This window comes from Cervus elaphus, chromosome 20 (genome assembly GCF_910594005.1).
Source record: "Cervus elaphus chromosome 20, mCerEla1.1, whole genome shotgun sequence".
Classification (NCBI taxonomy): Eukaryota; Metazoa; Chordata; class Mammalia; order Artiodactyla; family Cervidae; genus Cervus; species Cervus elaphus.
In genome coordinates this window covers 81,398,794-81,419,477 of record NC_057834.1, presented here as the reverse complement: position 1 = coordinate 81,419,477, position 20,684 = coordinate 81,398,794, and the positions used below count along the sequence as shown (strand labels likewise).

The following is a 20,684-nucleotide window of genomic DNA, read 5'->3' as shown; positions in this document are numbered from 1 at the left end:
TTCCTTGGTATTTATTTCACAATGCTTTATGATAGGTATTCTGAAAGTATGCTCAGAAAATGAATGAATAGTGAGTGCATGATGCATTAATGAATGACTTGAAATAAAAACACTTTCTTGGTCAGAAACTGAAAGTCTGATAGGCATAACAAGTATACTTAATCATTGTCTTTTATGCTGAATTTATTGCATACTTTTTTTTTGGACCATTTATACTTTTTTTTTTCTATAATGTAAAGCCTCAGAAGTGTAGGTTTTCCATCACAGGGCAGGTAAAACACTTTCAACCTTATTTGAACCACATATATTTCCAAAAGTAATAACTAGACAAAGAGAGGAGAAATTCAGCTTTGTAATCACCACTGTGATTGCGGACAGGCTATTTTATTTTTCATTTCTCTCTCTTTTTTTTTTTAATTTGCTACCACTTCAGGAATTATGATTTTCCATAGCCTCAAAATAAAAAAAAAAAAATCTCTGTGAGAAGGCAAGCAAAGCAATGTCATGACTGAGCATACCACACAGGTGCCTATGAGAAGCTGTATTATGGGTGAAAGGGGCAGAAAACAGAGTTATTCTGCAAACCAATCAAAGGGACCATTTCCATGAGCAGCCACCTTATTAGATGCATAATCAACAGTCTATCTAGGGCCTCTTTCTGTGGGGGAAGCGGGGGAGATAAAAAGATTTTTTTGTCAGCATGTTCTAGTTTTTCATATGATTCTTTGCTGTCTCCAGAATTTTTTTTTTTTCAGCTCTCAAGCAGACAGCTATAAAATGGATTGGCTTGAAAGCCAAATAAAATAAAACACAGTAGCCTACTTTATCATTTACTACTAGCTATTTATTATGAGCAGTGCTGTGTTGGGATATTGACCCTGAGATTAAAGCTGGAGAAATATAGATTCTAAGATTCTGCAGACACATAAAACTCCCAAGCCAGGGTGACAGATGATAATGAGATTATACTTAGAGGCCATCTTTTATCTCAATGGACCCCAACAGCTAACATTTCTTAAAAATAATGAATTGTACAAACAATATGGAGAACGTTTGCTTAGCAGTTCTGCAGTGCAACTTCCTGGAGCCCTAAATCCCCTGGCAGGCTGCCCGGCTGTCTGGCCACTGAGAGAAGACACTCACTCTGTTTGTTAGTTGGTTGGCTGAATCATTCGTTCCTTCATTTACTTCAACCTACCAAGCCACAAGAGGCACCCTTCTCCCTGAATTTTCCTTGTGTTCATCATGTTCTTTCTTGCTGCCATTCCTTTTTTTTTTTTTCCTTACAGCATCCCTCCAGCTGGGAAGCCTTCTTGCCTCTCCAAAATCAAAACCTCACTCCACCCTTGACACACAGCTCAAGTCTCACATTTACCACAAAATCTTATGCAAAAATTTAGAGTTAACTGGTTCTGGATCTAAATCCTGGCTTGACTACATATTAGTACTGGCAACTCACATCACTTGTCTAAATCTCAATGCTATGAAGTAGAGATTAAAATTCTTATCTCCAAGGTTCTTATCTAATTCTTATCTTATGGGGGGAATATGTATATAGTGCACAACACAACTCCTAGCCTATAATGGGCACTCAATCAATGTTAGTTTCTCCTATTTTGCCTTCTTTTCTCAGTTAAAATTTCAGCCCACAATTAGGTTATCAAACATACTGATTTTTTTTTCACAGCAGGATGTCCAGGATCTTAGGCTCTTCTGTGACCCCACTTCCCTCACCTTCTTGCTTTAATCCATGGTTTTGAAATCTGCCTACACATGGCAATCACTTTGGATGTACCCCTGGGATCAGAGATCCTGATCTAATTTGTTGGGATGGAGCCCAGACATTACTTGACAGACATTTCAACTTTGTTTTCACCATGACTGCAGCCAGTCAACTAGTCAGATTCGAGGGAAACACATGAACTTTCTGGTCTTAAGTCTCACTGGGTGGACCTTTGTCAGAAGCACTACTAAATGCATTCACTGGCCTACTCCTTGAACAGTGATTTCTCACCTCGCCTTCTCTACTCAAACCTCCAACTCCTCTTTGTTGTTTACTCAGTAAGTCCTGTCTGACTCTTTTGCGACCCCATGGACTGTAGCCCGCCAGGATCCTCTCTGCATGGGATTTCCCAGGCAAGAATATTGGAATGGGTTCCCATTTCCTTCTCGAGGGTATCTTCCTGACCCAGGGATTGAACCTGCGTCTCCCGCATTGACAGGAAGATTCTTTACCACTGAACCACCTGGGAAGGCTCCAACACCTCTTGCCTTATCATTATTCTCTGCTAAGGATTTGAAGCCCTCACCTACTGATAAGATGGGGAAGAATGTACATACACACACCCATCAGATTTACTTCCAGGTCCATGCCTGCATACCTTTCCTCCCTCCCACCCCCCAAATAGGAATGGAAAGTCCCCACTACTCTCAAAGGTCAAACCTTCCTCTTGTATCTCAGAGCCCATTCCTTTCAGCAGTTATCACCATGACTCTCCTGAATCATCACGTATTCCCCCTTTACTGGAGCATTCCCACCAGCAACTAATAAACTGCAATGATTCCCATCTTAAAATAAATCCCAACCCCTGCCCCCAGACCTCGTGTATCTCTTCAACTACTGCCCCATTTCTTTTATGTCTTTTTAGGAAAATAAAAACAATAATTTAAAAATAGCTAGTCCTGGGACTTCTCTAGCCATTCAGTGGTTAAGATTCTGTACTTCCATTGCAGGGGGCAGGGTTCTATCCCTGATCCAGGAACTAAGATCCCACATGCCACTTGGCACATCCCAAATAAACAAAAACTAGTCCTCACTTGACTCCTATCCTCTCCTCACAATCTCTCTTGAATGCCCTATAATCATTCAGTTATGCTTTCACCACCAATAATTCAGTGGGTAAAGAATCCACCTGCAATGCAGGACACTCCAGTTCAATTCCTGGGTCAGGAAGATCTGCTGGAGAAGAGATAGGCTACCCACTCCAGTATTCTTGGGCTTCCCTTGTGGCTTAGCTGGTAAAGAATCCACCTGCAATTTGGGAGACCTGGATTGTACCCCTGGGTTGGGAAGATCTCCTGTAGAAGGGAAAGGCTACCTACTCCAGTTTTGTGGCCTGCAGAATTCCATAGACTGTATAGTCCAACTGTATAGTTGCAAAGAGTTGGACATGACTGAGTGACTTTAACTCACTCAGCTTTGTCAAGATCACAAACACCTCCATGGCCAAATCAGCAGTCAATTCTTGAGACTCCCAGGTCTCAAGTTGATGACTCCCAGTTCTCGTTGACTCTTGGTTTTCTCCCTATGCCACTGGTTGCTCCTCCTCAGTGTCCTCAACTGATTCCTCATTTTTCTGACCTCCAACATTGCAAATGCCCAGGGGTCAATTCTGGAATCTGTTAATCCATCTATACTTACTGTCCCTGGGACTTAGCCCAGCCTTGTGGCTATAAATACCATTCATATACTGGTGATTCCAAGATTAGTATCTCCAGCCTGGACCTTTCCCCGAGTGGGACTTTTGTTTCTGCAGCTGACTTTTCAACATCTCCACTTACATGTATCTCTACAACATTAAGTGAAAGTGAAAGTGAAGTCGCTCACTCATGTCCGACTCTTTGCAACCCCGTGGACTCTAGACTACCAGGCTCCTCCGTCCATGGGATTTTCCAGGCAAGAATACTGGAGTGGATTGCCATCTCCTTCTCCACGGGATCTTCATTAAGTACCACACTAAAACTAAATTCTTGATTCCTACCCATCCCCAAATCTGTTGTTACTACCACCTCTCCATCATTAAAAGAAAACTCACTTTTGCAGTGGTTTGGATCAAAACACTTAAAGTTGTCTTAACACACCTCTCTTGCTGCCATATCCAATTCACTGGCAAATCCTACATCATCACATGCTTTTCCTTATATGATTATCCCTACCCATAACTTAAAATCACCAAATAGTATTCTATCAATATTAATAAATACACTTTCACAGTGCCCAGCATTGTTCTAAGTGCTTGACTTTTAATCTACAACAACCCTATGAGGGAGATAGAATTGTGATCCCATTTTGTAGATGAAAAGCTGATGCACAGAGGAATTGCCCAAAGTCACAGAACTAGTAAGTGAAATGGCTGATTGTAAATGCAGGGAAATTGATTTGAGTTCACAGGCTTGACTACAATGCTTTACCTTTAACCTTGAATATTTACATTGTTTAGAAGTTTCCAGTGTTATAAATCATGTTATTTTGATCACCTTTGTGTAATAAACCTTTTCTTAATTTAGAATCATTTCTTTAGCATACATTCTTAGAAGCTGAATTGTTCAGAGTATAAACATTCTCAATCCCTAAAATAGCTAACCTATTTTTTATTAGTAAATGTTGGCTCTTTGAAATGTGAAGTTATATGTATAGCTGTAGGAAACTTTTTCTTAATAAAGAAGAACCTCTGAAGAACTTAGCTGAGTTTGCCCCTGATTTAGTCACTTAAGTACTCATTCAATCTTGTGGTCTTCAGTTTCCTCACTTGTAAAATCAAGACAATCCCTACATTACAACTTCCTCACAATAATGCCTAAATCAGACCCTTATTTCTATCAAAAGAAGAAACTTTAGCGCTACTCCTCCCTGCCCCCAAACAAACCACAAACTCTGAAACTTAGATCTATTCCATTCAGCTCTACAAAAGAATTGATCCATTGCATCTTTTAAGACTGTGGAACACTCAGTTCTGACTTTTTTGCACACCTATATTTAACACCTCATTTTACCTTGGCTCACTCATTGTTGTTTCAAGGTTCTCTTCTCACCATCTTAAAATCTAAAAGAAAGGTTGTTGTTGTTGTTGTTTAGCCTATCAGTCATGTCTGACTCTTTGCAACACCATGGTCTGTAGCCCACCAGGCTCCTCTGTCCATGGGATTCTCCAGGCAAGAATACTGGAGTAGGTTGCCATTTCCTTCCCCAGGGGATCTTCCCAACCCAGGGATCAAACCCCCATCTCCTATGTCTCTTGCAATAACAAGCAGATTCTTTACCACTGAGCCACCAGGGACAATTAAGCAGTACTAAATTTGCCGTGACTATATATCAACTGTAACCATACATTTTATTTCTCATGCTCAAATCTCGTTTGAGATCACAGATTTGGATAATAAATAGCCAATAAGTAAACTATGTTCTTACATTCTTTTTTTGTCTTATTTACCCATTCAGCCTTCAGAAGATCCATATACTGTAAGATGGAACTCAAAAGCTACACATAACAACACTAGTTTTTACAGAATTTTCATCTCTTACTCTAGAACTGGACTGCCCTTGTGGCTCAGCTGGTAAAAGAATCTACCTGCAATGCGGGAGACCTGGGTTCAATCCCTGGGTTGGGAAGATCCCCTGGCAAAGGGAAAAATTATCCACTCCAGTATTCTGGCCTACAGAATATGGTCCATGGGGTCGACAAAGAGCTGGACATGACTGAGCAACTTTCACACTTCACTCACTCTAGAACTAGTTATATTGTCTTCTATCCACAGTCAAGAAAAACTAATGGGACCCATATCTCAGAAAGGCAGAGTCTCAAAAGCCAAGAAGACCCCACCCCCTTCCTTTTTTCTTTTTCCACCTGCTGTATTGTCTGTCAGCAGTCTGCTGGCTTGCTTATCCTTTCTCTGCTCGCCCCTGAATCCGAAAAGTTGGAAGCCTGGGAATTATATTTCCCAGAGTACGAAGCCAGCAAATTTCCCATTTTAGATTCTGGAAGTGCCACATACAAGCGAGGAGGCAGGCAGAAGGCAGACAGAGGCCATATTCTCCCCAGCAATAGCTGTGAGATTTTGTGGTGACCCCTCCACTGCAATTTTGCGTGTGTATCCCTCCACGAATCACCTGCCTCACTGGGTGGCTTCCACAATTTCCTGAGCTGTGTGGCAAGAATTCCTCCAAGGTTAGCCACAAGCTAACAATAGGTTTCTTTCACCTCTGCTCCTCTAGCTTTTCCAACTCTCTTATCAGCATCTAATTACATATTTTAAATGCCTTCCTGCTTCAAGTGTCCAGAGTGGTTTCTGTTTTTCAATGGAAAGACTGAAATCTCCAATCTCCTAATTTATATAAACATGTAGTCAAGTGTCCTCTTAAAGACAAGTCTAGTTTAGATGATCAGTACCAGACCCAACCCATTAATTGTATGTAAACTGATTTTAACCACTAAAGTAGCCCCTTTTGTGATTTCTTTTTCTTCCCCCAGCTTTTGGAGAATTCTGTATCAATAATTTTATTACAGAAGCTGGATCAAAAAAATACACCAACATCAAACAACACTCCAAGTGATACTAGGTGGACAACTACCTTGCCATAGTCCATCCTTAATATTTTCAGCTTCCTTTCTCTTTATTTCTGTCCAATTACTTGTGTGTATGATTTTGTCCATTCTTTTAAGGGCAGGGATTTTTTGCTTGTTTGTTCCGTAGCACCTAGGAAATGTTCAAAGATGTTGGTTAAATGCAATGTAAAAATAAGTGTGTGGGTTTCCGTTTGCCTGGATGGAGTAAACAACAATTCACACATTTTTAACTTAAGTTCACTTTAGCACCCATAAGCAAATCATCAAATCTTTTAGGTTCTCCATTTTGATTAGCAGTTCCATTTTATTCCAGAAATTTCTTCTTCCCTGTGTTGATGATGGGTTTACACTTATACATTTCACACCTGCCTGCTAGATTTCAAATGGTCTCCCTAGGTGATCTTTACATACACTAAATCTTCAGAACCACTGCAAGGAATCAGCTCCTTTTAGTTGAAATTCCTAATGCAAGGAATAAAATCCAAAGAATCCAAGGCTTGGGGTTCTTTTTATGATTCACATCCTGGAGGTGATGTATAGGATGACAGAATTTTGGAGCTGGAAATGTTCTCACAGATCATTTAAGTCTGTTATTTAGATCAGCGATCATATCTGGAATTTCATAGATAGTTTAGGACAGAACAGAACTCAGAATTTTGGTATTCTGAATTTCAGCCTAGTGATTTCTTTAAGATCAAAACATTTGTGTGAGTGGTGAAGTGAACAACCCCCCTATGTGTGCCAATCATACTGTAAATATGCTTATGTGTTAATATAGTTATCTGACAAGTGGTGGTAAACTTCTAACAAAATTAATATATCAGATGATTTCCAATAGATGCAAGTGAAGTGTCTTGAGGAAGGGATAGCATTTTTGAATATGCACAAAGATGTAACATGGACTTGTGGCGGGCACCACCCTCGTTTTTCTTCAATATAGCCTTGTGATTACCATAGAATGTGTAGGTGTTAATTGCAGTAATAAACACAATACAGATGAAGTTTATGGAAATCTGAATTATGTAAACTTGAAGTTTGTAATCTAGAAAAAAATTTATAAAGTTTGCTGTATAAAATAGCAGCTCTCTAAAAAGCTGGCAAGAATGGTAAATTCCAAAATCCAGTAAATTGCAAACCATGTTCGTGGGTTGACATGCAGAGGTGCTGCATTATATATATAGCATAACATGGCCCGCCCTCTTATTCACGTGTACTGGAATCTCCCCATGTGATTTTAGTGACCATTGTACTAGTGTTTGCACCATAAATCTTTAGCTCAGAAATTACATGTGACAAAATACTCTGAATCCTTAGACACTTGACCATCTGTTAATTTAGGAGGGAGCACACTCTAAGACACTGGAGAGAATGATGTGAAAATAAGCACACCATTAAGGCGAAATAAAAATCCCTACAATCCTAATGCTATTCCCCATCTGTTAATTTAGGAGGGAGCACACTCTAAGACACTGGAGAGAATGATGTGAAAATAAGCACACCATTAAGGCGAAATAAAAATCCCTACAATCCTAATGCTATTCCTCTGTAAAAACTGGTCTTACATGATGAGTATCTTAAATTATGTGATGTGTTCAGGGGAACATTCCTCACAAAACGCAGCTTTTCCTAAAGCTCCTTCATGCCTTTAAGTGTTTCTAACCCTAACCCCTATGCCTGAAAGACAAAGAGCAATGTTAAAAGGAGCCCTAGGAGTTTCCAATTTAATCTCACATTTAGCGACCCACCAAGGGCATAGAATTCTCTGGTAAGCATCCCATAAGTCAGATATGTGTGTGTGTTAAATTCTTGTTAGTATGCAGTGAGATGAACCATTGTGCAGAATAACACTTTGATTATTTTCACTCCAGGTTCTAACAGGGCTTGAGTCTGTCTCTAAGTCAATTTCATGAGTGTCATCACAGGGCTTGCCTGCATTATGCCTAGTCAATTAGTTAAGAGGGCCAAGCATTCTGATTGCCTCCGCTCCCACTCACAGAATGACTAGAGGATCAATGAGCTAATAAAAACAAAATACTCTTAATCTCCTGCAATTAGCCTAGGAACACAGGGCACTGCATGCCTTGTCATCTACGTGGGGCAGCCCCAGCAGATGAACAGAGCTGTACCCCCCACACTTTTCCTGTACCCATCCCACCCCCTCGCATCCTGCCTTCTGCTGCTGCTGCTGCTGAGATCCCCCAATCCCTGATCCTGGGCCATCCAAACATGGGCTCAGGGTGCCAATGAAGCAGAGGCATTGAGATTTCCAAACTTTGATTGCAAATATTTATAAAAAGCATGAAAGTGCTGACTGTGAAGGAAATTAGAGTTTTGTTTGAGGCTTACAGAAGTCTACCACTCAAAAAAATTTTCACCAAGAAATTTCAATTTATTTCCAAAAAACTTCTTTCTTTCCAAGAGACAGTCTTCATGAAGAACTAAATTCTCTCATCAGTACAGGTTTAGCAGAACACCTTGGGCAGTGCTACAAAGCTAAGCAGAAAATGAGTCTTGTTTGGCTTGGGTGTAGCCCCTGCTTTGAGTCAAGGGCCTGTCTGAAAAGGTTAGGTCAGAGTTTTAGAACTATCATCTCAATGACTTGCAGATAAACTTGGGGGTCCTAGGATTTGAATAGGAGCATTCTTTCTTTATATTTTTCCAACTAAGAGATGGCTTTTATGTGTTCCTGGTGAGCCCTGAGATGGCTGGCGCTTGTCATCTGCAAATATACATGACTCCTCTACTCTTGGACCCGCGCTGAGATATGTGTGCGCATAAAAACAAAAGCTATCTATTTCCACCCTGAGGTTCCACACTTGGATCCCCTCCAGACGCTATTCTGAACATGACATTCTGCTGAAGGGTACTAAAAATGGTGCTTTCCTCAAAATAAAACCTTTAAAGGTCCCTTAGTAGCTATTCAGGGACTGGTTTTCAATTTCAATTCTCCACCTCTTGCCCAGCTGTAGATTCAAAATGCTTACATAAAACACTGAGAGTATGTACTTCAAAGCAAATCTGATTTTTTCTTCTGTAATAGAAATGAGAGCTATAGTTACCACAAACTATACTTTTACTTAGAAAATACACAAAGTAATAATACACCTCCAACAAGAGAAAACAGATTCTCTTTTTATTTTATTTTATAGATAGCTTTGGTATAAGCTTCAGATAGATCCACTTACTACACAGTTTGTGAAATCTATACCTTCAAATCATACTACTCTCTATTTTAGGTCATTATATCTAAAAGCATGACTTCTCAAATTCTTTTATTACAAGTAGTTCTTGCACAAAAATGTTACATCACAATAGCAAAAAAAAAAAATGTAAACTTCTTTTGCAAACTACATAAATACTATAATATCTGCTTTGAAGTTATTCTTATGTTAAAATCAGAATATAATCTACATGCTTTACATAGAAAACTCTGGCCAGTAGCCTACATGCATAAAGCTTTTCTTACTGACTTGCCTTTCATGTTACTTAGGTCTTGGAAGGAGAAAAATTTTAAATAGAACCCAAATAAAAATGCAGTCCATAAGTAAAACAAGTACTGGAAATATGTCAATAATTGTAGGTAAAATATGAGATGTGAAAATGACTCTATATATTAAATCTGACAACTTACCAGGGTATGGAGGAAACTGGATAGACTGACTCAATTGAGCTCATATTCGATCCTACATGCAAGGAACTCAGCCCGAATGCTAATAGACTTTTCACCCTGCTGAATGTCTGTTTTCAAATAAATCACCCCTTGCTATTAGAGAGCATAAGAGGTCATTTCTACAGCTATTAGTCCTAGACTGAAAAGTCTAGGTGGCCAGTGAATTTATTTCACCATCACTACCTGTGATGTCTTTCAATACAAATTTGAAGTGTGTCAATATGCAGGTGTGGATACACAAGCATGCACACTGAGAGGACGATATCAAGGCCTCTTTTTTCGCTGCAAGTAGAGCTTTTCGTGTTTACCTTTTTTGTTATTGAAGTAAATCTTTTTTTCCTCAGACTGTCCTTTCAGTTAAAGATCAAGTTAATTAATCTGGAGCCCTGACTGACGTCTTACTTTGAGATTTCTATTGAACACCTAGCTACTGGCCATGGTTTGCTTGAGGAGAAAAATATCACTGCTGAAGCATTTTTTAAAATTTCAAATGCATGCAGAAAGAACTACATACGCTTTCCAAGCAGCTACGGATAGTGGCTCAAGTAACGTTTTTATTTATTTTGGCCTAAGCCCTTTAACAACATCCTTTGAAAACAAGAGAGAATGCCTACAAGATGGCGGCAGAGACCAGAACGCACAGCCTGGTGGGCGGTGGCGGTGCTCCGAGAAGGCCACGGGGCCTCAGGTGGGGATCCATTGTGCTGCCGTCCCTCTTTCTGTGCATTCTCTCTAAATGCACGTGTCCTCTCTCTTCTGCCCGTGCTTTTACTTGACGTAAAACAATTTTTAAAACAAACTTCCCAATGATTCATTAAGCGCTCAAATAACACTGTACGCAGGCTTTGTTGGAGGCAGGTAACCATTCCGAATACCTCTTCTCCCCTAGGAGGCCGGGGTGGGCGGAGGGGCGTCGCAGCCTACGAGCTGCTTTTGTTGCAGACGGGGCCTCGGTTGTTATCCTCCATATACTGGCTGCCCCCCGTGTCGCTCCGGCTGAGGACCATGGAAGGGAGGCGGGAAGGCCGCCTCTCCGGGTTCTTCTCTTGCGAGAAGCAGCAGAGCATCCTCTTCATGGTGCTGTACATGTCCTCATCCTTGTAGGAGTAGATGATGGGGTTCATGACGGAGTTGAGCAGCGCCAGCAGCAGGAACCACCTTTTCACGTGCTGCACGTTGCACCGCGTGCAGTTCAAGCCGTCGAGCAGCAGAACCACCAGGCCGGGCGTCCAGCACACGACGAAGGCCCCTGGAGGGAGAGAGGGAGGAAGCAACAGGCTCTCAGGCGTCAGGTTAATTATTTAGGTTTCTTCTCGCCCAGTCTTCCGTCAGTGGCATCAAGGGACTTGGAGGATTTGTTTTGACAACTGCAAAGCAAACTTCCAGACTTCCTCTAAGCATTTGAGGCCTGCGCTTGTTAGAAGCAGACAGACTATAAACCACATGCCATTTCACCTTCCCATCTGCTTACCCAGGTACCTTAACTAGAGGCTTACACTTCTCTCTTACATATTGAACACAACACAGCCTTATTTCCTTGTGCTCTCCGAATCACACTAGAAGGCTGTGCGGTCATTATCCACATTCTGCAGGTGAGAAAATTGAGGCCCAGTTCTAGAGTCTATGTGGGGGGAGCCTCACACACATAGTGTATGTGGGGAACCCTGCACTCTGCTGTTCTCCAACTCAGACTTTCCAAGTGCTGTCCTAAATAAGACACACTGCATACATAGGTGTCTCCTAGTCTTTTAATCAAGTCAGTTGCTCAAAAACTATATTCTTAACAAAACGACGTTTAAGCTGAGTAGGCACGAAATTCTTTTTGACATTCACTGGCCATCTGCTTAATTAACTGCTCTAAGTTGAGATATTTTTGTCAGAAATAAGTCTTTCTCTTTCACCATAAGATAGAGATGTGCTTTTATTAGCACATTTATTTAGCATAATTTTAGCCCCAACTGCACATGAAGGAGGGTCTCTTCTGAGTCTCTATCCATCTGACCATATTTAGCTTACTTTAGAACTTTCTGATATATTCTTCCTGAGATATGAGACACAGGTTCATTATTTCTCTACTTAGTCAGCATAACATCAGATAACAATGACAGCTAACACAGGAATGTTTCCCTTTATTAACTCATAGAACCACACTATGAAAGCAGACATCACTGTCATCCTCAGGAAACTGAGGTACAAGAGAAACTCAGTAACTTGCTTAAGAGAAAACAGCTTATAAGTGACACTGAATTTTGAACCTAGGCAATCTTCCTTCACAGGCTTCACACTTGGCCACTATGGGACCTGCCTCCATCTTGGGGTGTGATTTCTTTTTCCAAAAGTCCTTATCATTTTTTAATGCCCTTACTTATACAGTCAACAAATAGTCACTGTGAACTTTCAACGTGCCAAGAACTGTGCTAGAAGGTGAATGAGGTGAGGACTATGCGCTCTGGGAGCAAATGGGGGAGACAGAATGAACAAGCAAGTCTGTGAACTGTATCACTAACTAGTTACTCCTCTTGGTTAGATTCAGACCTGGACAGTATTCCTCTTAGTGCTTTATCTTTGTTCTGAGCAATAAGCAAGTCAAGTCAAGAATTATAAAGCAGCAGTGCAAGGCCATGAAACTCCATGAGTTTTGGGGTCAGAGAGCTAGGCCAAGATCCTCACCTTACGAGCTACTAGTAAGGCAAATCACCTCTCTGAGCCTTCTTCATTCCCTAATTTAATAAAGATAATGATCTTGACTTATAAGGTAATTGGGAAGGTCAGAGGTAATGAAAAGTGGAGTCTAACACTGTACTGGGTTCACTCAGCAGTGGTTATCATGAGATGCTTTGTCAGAGACATCTGACAAAAGATGTGCCGGAGTTCTCAGGGGGGTTCACTTCCCATTTCATAACTACACCTCTCCAGTGGCTCCCTTTTTTCTCCATTCTCTGTTATTTTGGGGTTGGCTGACATATGTGAATAAAGAAGTGACCTTGGAGTTAAAAAATCAGAGATTTGGGTCCAAATTCTTCACTTACTGTACAACTCTGGGAGATCCATGTTATCAGTCTGGGCTTCATCTTCCTAAACTGTGAATTAAGGATCTGTGGCAAGTTGTGGGTTTTTCAATCTGTGAGCTGGGGTACGTTAGTGGGTATGCAATCAAATTAATGAGTTTGGACATTTTTTTTTTCAATGAATAGAAATGCAATGGAATGAAACAGCTCAGAGTATATTACACAGACCAAGGGAAATAGTATTTCATGCAATTTTTGTTTCAGTTTTATATATTATATTTATGCGTGCATTGGGCATAAAGTAATATATTTCTGACTGTTGGGATTAGTCAGAAAGTTTGAAAAAAGCCCCGTCTAGCTCCAATGGTCTGTATTTCCTAGAACAATAAAACTTCTGCTCTCTCTGCTGTTTCTGAGACAGGATTACTGTGTTGCCGACAGGGAAGAACTAAACAAAGCAGACATCAAAAGCTGTAGCTACCAACTTTTATTTGACGTGTCCTTTCTGTGTGAAACTGCAGAATTCCAAAGAAATTCCAGAGGGAGTTTCCAACGGTTCTGTGTTAATGGGTAGGAGGAGGAAATATTGGTGAACTTCATGCTTAGTTAAATATACGTATGAAAGTTTTTTTAATTTTTACTTATTTTTTATTTTTGACTGTGCTAGATGTTTGTTGCTGTGAGGGCTTTACTCTAGTTGCAGTGAGTAGGGGCTCCTCTCTAGTTGTGGTGCTTGGGTTTCTCATTGTGGCAGCTTCTCTTGTGCAGCACAGGCTCTAGGACAAAAGGGCTTCTGCAGTTTCGGCTCCTGGGCTCTAGAGACAGACTCAGTAGTTGTGGCACATGGGCTTAGTTGCTCCACAGCATGTAGGATCTTCCTGGATCAGCGATTGAACTTGTGTCTCCTGCATTGATAGGCAGATTCTTTACCACTTAGCCACCAGAGAAGCCCCTTGTCAAACTTTAATAGTGTATATAACTTTCAAACTAATGGAAGGGGAAGCATGCAAGCAAAGGAAAAAAAGGTCTCAGTACAAAAGAAAGGTGGCAAACAGAAAAGTGGGATAAAGAAAAAAATAAGGTACTGGAAATGAATCCAAGTATGCTGACCCTTGAACAACATGGGGGTTAGGGGCACAGTTGAAAATCCATATATAACTACATTTGGCCCTTGCATCTATGATTCCACATCTGTAGATACAACCTCAGATCGGATCATGTAGTACTGTAGAATGTATTTCCTGAAAAAAATCTTCACATAAATGAACCTACTCAGTTCAAACACCTTTTGTTCAAGGGTCAATGGTATCCTAATAATCAAAATCAATGTTAACTGTATATTTTAAAAAGTCAATTGAAATAATTTGATGTCTAACATTACAACCATATGTGGTAAAACCCATGAAGAAAGCCAAGACGATTAACATGGGATTTATGATATGGTCATGTATGGATGTGACAGTTGGACTGTGAAGAAAGCTGAGTGCCGAAAAATTGATGCTTTTGAACTGTGGTGTTGGAGAAGACTCTTGAGAGTCCCTTGGACAGCAAGGAGATCCACCCAGTCCATCCTAAAGGAGATCACTCCTGGGTGTTCATTGGAAGGACTGATGCTGAAGCTGAAACTCCAATATTTTGGCCACTTCATGCAAAGAGTTGACTCATTGGAAAAGACCCTGATGCTGGGAGGGATTGGGGGCAGGAGGAGAAGGGGATGACAGAGGATGAGATGGCTGGATGGCAGCACCAACTCGATGGACATGAGTTTGAGCAAGCTTCGGGAGTTGGTGATGGACAGGGAGGCCTGGCGTGCCGCGATTCATGGGGTCACCAAGAGTTGGACACAACTGAGCGACGAACTGAACTGAACTGAACTACTTCTACAGGAGCTAGGGGCCCACCAGGATAGGGTACAAAGGAGGTTCTAAAGACATTGATAACGATCTACTACATTGGGTAGCAAGTACACAGGTGTTTTAATTTTTAAAATTCTTTTAAGTATTATTCTTTAAACTGTACGTATATCATATAATTTTGCTTGAATGATCTATTTCATACACACATATCAAAAAATGGATAAAAGTAAATTGCCAATATGTTTTTCTAAAGATTGTTTTTAAAATGTAATTTTTTAAATTCATTAATCTTTTTTCCTCAGCATAAAACTCTAGTTTGGATTAACCAGGGGACTTTAACACTCTAAATAAATCTTCAGATCTGTTTGTCATAATGTGGTAATTCATACACATTTTTCTTTTGCATTGAACTTCATAAAATATTTCATTCAGTCAACACTGAAACACTTTTCTTCAGGCAATGTTTATATACCAGGCACTGTTGTAACCATTTTATATGAATTAACCATTTAATCCTCAGCAACCCTTGGAAATAGGTACTATTACACACACACACACACACACACACACACACACACAGTGCTGTGTGCTGTGCTTAGTCACTCAGTCATGTCCGACTCTTTGTGACCCCATGGACTGTAGCCCACCAGGGTCCTCTGTCCATGGGGATTCTCCAGGCAAGAATATGAGAGTGGGTTGCCATGCCCTCCTCCAGGGCATCTTCCCAAGCCAGGGATCCAATCTAGGTCTCCCTCGTTGCCAGGCGGATTCTTTACCATCTGAGTCACAGTACCCTCATTTTAAATCTGAGAAAAATGAACCACGGATAAGTTGGTAATCTGCTCAAAGCCATGCAGCTGATAAGTGGAAGGGCCAGGATTTGAACTCAGGCAGCCTGGCCCCAGAGCCTGTGCTACTGTTCACGTGCTCGGCTCAGAAGTGAGTGCAAAGGATCTTATTTCTAAAGTAAGTGATGGGGAAGGGGAGAGAGTACTTTTGGCCTTTAAAGTCCTATTCATAGAATGTCATATCTAAAACTGCATATATCATAACTATGTCATTCTTTGGTTTGCTAACAGAAAGATTTTCTGGCAAAGGCAGGAAGGAAAGAAGGAAGGAAAGAAGAAAGATGAAGAAGGAAAGAAAGAAGGGGAAGGGGAGGGAGGAAAGGAGAAAGAATTTCAGCAAAATTATAGGCTGGCCATTGGGGTATGAAGAGAAAAAAAAAAATCTGCTGACCTTTTTATTACACTGTTTCCAAGAACAACAAAAGGCAAGGCTCTGACAGAACAGCCCAAACACACTGGGCTGCTGAACCAGAGATGGCGCTTCAGTGGTGCCATCTGAGGTGACGATTACACTCCAAGCAGGGACCCTGGGAAACCACAGCTCCGTGACTCCTCCACCCAGAGGCCAGGCTCTCCTTCTAAACATACCAGTGTGGAGGCACAGCTTATCTTAACAGTTCATTTGTTAGGGGTTTTTTACTGTGTGTCAGCAGCAGCAGATATGAGGTCCCCAAAAAATATTTAAAAGGAGAAGAAAATGCCAGGAATGGTTCTGGCCTTGGGAATCTGTCCTCTTGGATAATTCTTGAAGAACGTGGGAGATGGCAGAAACATACAAATGGGCAACTGTCCCAGTTCTTAAAAGAGGGCCAGATGGTGCATCCTAGCAAATATATATCAGTCAGCCCCTTATGAATTTCCAATAAATTCTAGAAGAAAAAACTAAGATGAATCTTTTTTGAGTATTTAAACTCAATGCTCAGGAAAAACAGCTAGGAAAAAGCAAGGCTTACCAAGAGACATATATCAAGACCGGATTTTTTTTTCCCCTTAACTTAGGCATTAACAAATAGGAGCAGATCTAAAGGTATCTATCTGGGAAATGGAAGAAATCAGGTACATTTTTCTTGGAGAAGAAAAGGGAAAAGAAAACAAGATTATGTTAACTGCCCCCAAATACCTAAAGGGTCATTACATAAAAAGAAGCACAACTTACCTTGAAGGTCACCCTGAACCAAATGGAAAAGTATCAAAAAGCAGAATTTGAACATAAATTTTTTTAAAACAAAAAGAAAGCTATTTTGTAAAGGAATTTGTTGTCCAGCAGACAGAGAGCCTCCCTTGGCCTGAGTATTTTCTTTGCCCAGATCGTCCTGAGATGTACAAAGGGAAGGGATTTTCCCCAAATGAGACAGACAGAGGGTTAAGTGGCTTCTGAACTGTTTTCCAAGTAGAAAACTGCTATCTACAAACTATGAGTTTCAACTCCCCACGCAATCCAAAGAAATTCAACTTGTTGGTTTCCCAGACACCATTATCAGACAGTATGGCTAAAAACTGATTAAGACAAATTCTCCAAGATAGCAATTCCCAAAGCTGGTTGTCCATCAAATTCCCAAGGGAGCTTTTTACTAATGCATATCCTCTAGTCCTATATCAGACCCAATGGCCAAACTGTCTGTGGTAGGACGGGGAAATCTGTAGAAAAAGTTTCCTGGGTAATTACAATGCATGACCAGTTTCACAAATCACTTCTGTATGCTGACCAATATGGTTTCATCAAGCTGACCTTGTCAGCAAAATTGTAGACTCTATATAGATTTGGCCAAAAGACATGGAAAACAGAAAGGGGGCAGAATTCTTTAAAATAAAAAAAATCACCTTTAGATCAATACCTTCAGCTTCTATTTGGAAAAATGTTTGAACAGATCTTATGCATAAATGAAATGTATAAAAACAGGGAAACTAGTCTACAGGCAAGGCATATACCATCTTCCGCTGGCCTTAGCTCTCTGGTTCACCCTGCCAAGAATGCCTTCCTGGCTCCTAATCTAAAGTCTACTTTTCATTGCAAGCTTAGCTCCTATTCTGCCTCCTCCACTGGACCTTTCCCATTTGTCCAACCCACAGTGACCATTCTCTTCTCTCAATTCCTGTGACACTTCACACCTACAACATCCACATGGCACTGGGCGTATCACCTGCTTTGTTCCACTCTAACATCTCCCAAGACCTCTGGGCCAGACAGTGTGCTTAAAGCTTTATGTACACCCATTATTTAAATCTCATGGCCCTGTGAGGTTGCTACTCTTATTTTCAGCCTCATACTTGATGAATCTGAACTTCAGAATGGCTCAACAGTTAGTTCAGAAGCCAATGAATAGAAGAGTCAGAATTTGAACCCCAGCCTGATTCCTCCATGCAAATTCTTGAGCATTGCGCTATACTGAAGTAGTTTTTAATACATAGGTCCCATTGCTCAGGTCCATTATAAACTTCCTAAGCATGCAGGCTGTGCCTCATACCTGTCTGTGTCCTCAGAGTGAAGTATAGAGCCCCACATTCAAGTAACAGAGAAGACATGTCCATTGAATGTAACTGAAGTTTATTAACAACCACAGGCCAGGTAATGAATAAGCACTAGCATTTCTGATGCAAGCAGTATAATGCCCTGCCCTTCAGGGACTGACAGGCAGGGACCAGGATGGGATGGTTCTGACCACTGTCAAGGGAGGTGTCAGGTGAAATGACACTCAGCTGAGCAGAGTACTGAAGGTCAAGAATGACTGTGCAGGGGTGAGGAATAGTGTGATACACTTGGGGAATTCCAAACAGGTTTGGATGGTTTTAACCCAGGAAGGTGACTAGGGAAGTAAGATGAAGTCTGAGAGGTGAACTTGGGTAAGACCTGGAAGGGCCCTGTGGGAAGTTCTCAAGAGTTCGGATTTATTGTGTAAATCACATCCCATAAGCATTTTTCAATCAGGAGTTCATCAGGAGAATTAAGTCTGAATGCCCTCAGGTATGCACTGGATTAACACTGAATTAAACCTCTCTTCCAAGCACCTAGAATGGTATGAGTCATAGACTATCATGGGAGGATTAAGAAAATATTTCTATGTTCCACGGTTCATAAAGAAAACCTATTGAGAAAGGTTAGAGCTGAGGTTTTTCTGGCTCAGTTGCAAGTCATCCGTGGCTTGTGAAATCATTTAATAGGCTGAAACCAGCAATTTTCTAAAAAAATAGAACAGAAAAACTTCAGGACATATCAAATATAGTAAGGGTATGTCTCATGAAACTTGTTTCAGTTACACAGAAAAATATATGTATGTTTTGAGTCCTGATAGAGAATGTACATTATTTCTCACTGTGAGGGCCTGATTTTTTTTTTTTAATTGAAATCTACTTCATTATTTTTTTAAAACGTAGAGGGTTACTTCCCAAAGGAAATCTCTTGTTAAACTTCAAAATGAGAGCTGCTGTGACTAAGGAAAGAGATGGGGTGGGGGTAGTTGAATAAGGATCTTCATAGAGAATTTATCCTTCACCAAACAGTGTGCCCCCCACCACCATGCCTTACACATACACACATTGAGGAACCCTTGAGAAACCCCTGGAAACCTCAATGACCACAGCTTGAAAACCACTGCTGTAGAATGGTAGTTCTTCAAATATTTTTAATCAGTAGCGTGGATAAGTCTTATATTTTAGAGCAAAGCTGTATCTGAGTGCTCAGGATGGAATGGTGCTACACATCAGAATCACCTGGGCTGCTGGCTTGAAATTCAGACTTCTGGGTCCCTCTCATACCTACCAAATGAGAACCTGACGAAGGTATGATCTGGGCATTTCCAGTTTTAAACAGCTCCCTGGGAAATGCTTTCGTATTGTAAAGTATAAGAACCACTGATTTGGCAGGAAGACACCCCTGAAGACCAGCTGAAATTCAGGTGAAAAGTTTAAGGATTTGAAAAAACATTGGTGATGGAGATGGAGAGATGTAACCAGGTTAGGAGGTGGTAAGAAGAAAAACCTGTAAGATTTGATGTATAAATAACTAGATCTAGGAAGTGAGGGACAGGAAAGAATCCAGGGTGCTTGGGCAGCATGTGATTCTGATAACCAAGAGGGAGAGAGAGGAAGGACAGGTTTAGAAGGAAGAGATGGTGGTTCAGTTTTAGGTATTGGGAACTTGGACTGTCTGTGGCTCCTCCAGGTATAGAGGAGAAGAAAGCAGCCAGAAACATGGGTCAGAATAATAAGCACTCCCAATTTTAATGTTGACTTGGGAGTCATCAGCAGTAGGTGGAATTGAAGCTGTATGTTCTTTCATTAATAAATACTCACTAGGCAACTGCATGCCATGTGCCAGCTACTAAGAGTGAATGGCTTCCAGGTGATTACATTTGGATAACAAATATAACCTACTTCTAGTGCCACATGACAGGTCAGTTATGTTGATGAGAAGCATTTGTTTATTTTTTATGGCTGCTCTGGGTCTTCATCAGCTTGCAGGCTTACCCCACTGGCATGTGAGACCATAGTTCCCCGACCAGGAATCAAACCTATGTCCCCTGCACTGGAAGGAAGATTCTGAGCCACTGGATCACCAGGGCAGCTCCTGCAATTATTTTTTTATTTTAATGATGTTCTCTTTTCTTTCGGTACCTGTTTAATAAGAGACTCACTAACAGTCCAATTAGACTACAAATGAGCCTTCCTCTAGTAATTCAACTAGTTTCAGTGCTATACTAAGAAACTAGTATCATGAGTTTCATGTAACTTTCTAAAGTATAGTCAATCAGATACTAGAATATTCAATTACATACTGAAATGATATCTAATGACTGCAATTTAAGGTAATCAGAAACATCAAATTAAGGAATGTTTAACACTTTTGAAAATAAAATTACAACTGAAAATATTGGTGGCAAGTGAAATCAAAGATCTTTCCAATTCTCTAGTCAATATTATCTTGAAATAATCTACAACCACCACCTACCTTATTTGGAAGG

General features: G+C 40.7%; 1 protein-coding gene across 1 annotated transcript in view; it reads right to left on the bottom strand.

Annotated features, from left to right (window-relative positions):
- Positions 1-9,453: 9,453 nt before the first annotated feature.
- The window catches only part of LPAR3 (lysophosphatidic acid receptor 3), an 82,001-nt gene continuing 70,770 nt past the window's right edge, over positions 9,454-20,684 (bottom strand). Inside the window, exon 3 of the mRNA XM_043877322.1 lies at positions 9,454-11,263. Within this exon, the coding sequence (XP_043733257.1) occupies positions 10,935-11,263 (329 nt within the window). The 3' untranslated portion in view covers positions 9,454-10,934. The remainder of the gene's footprint in view (positions 11,264-20,684) is intronic.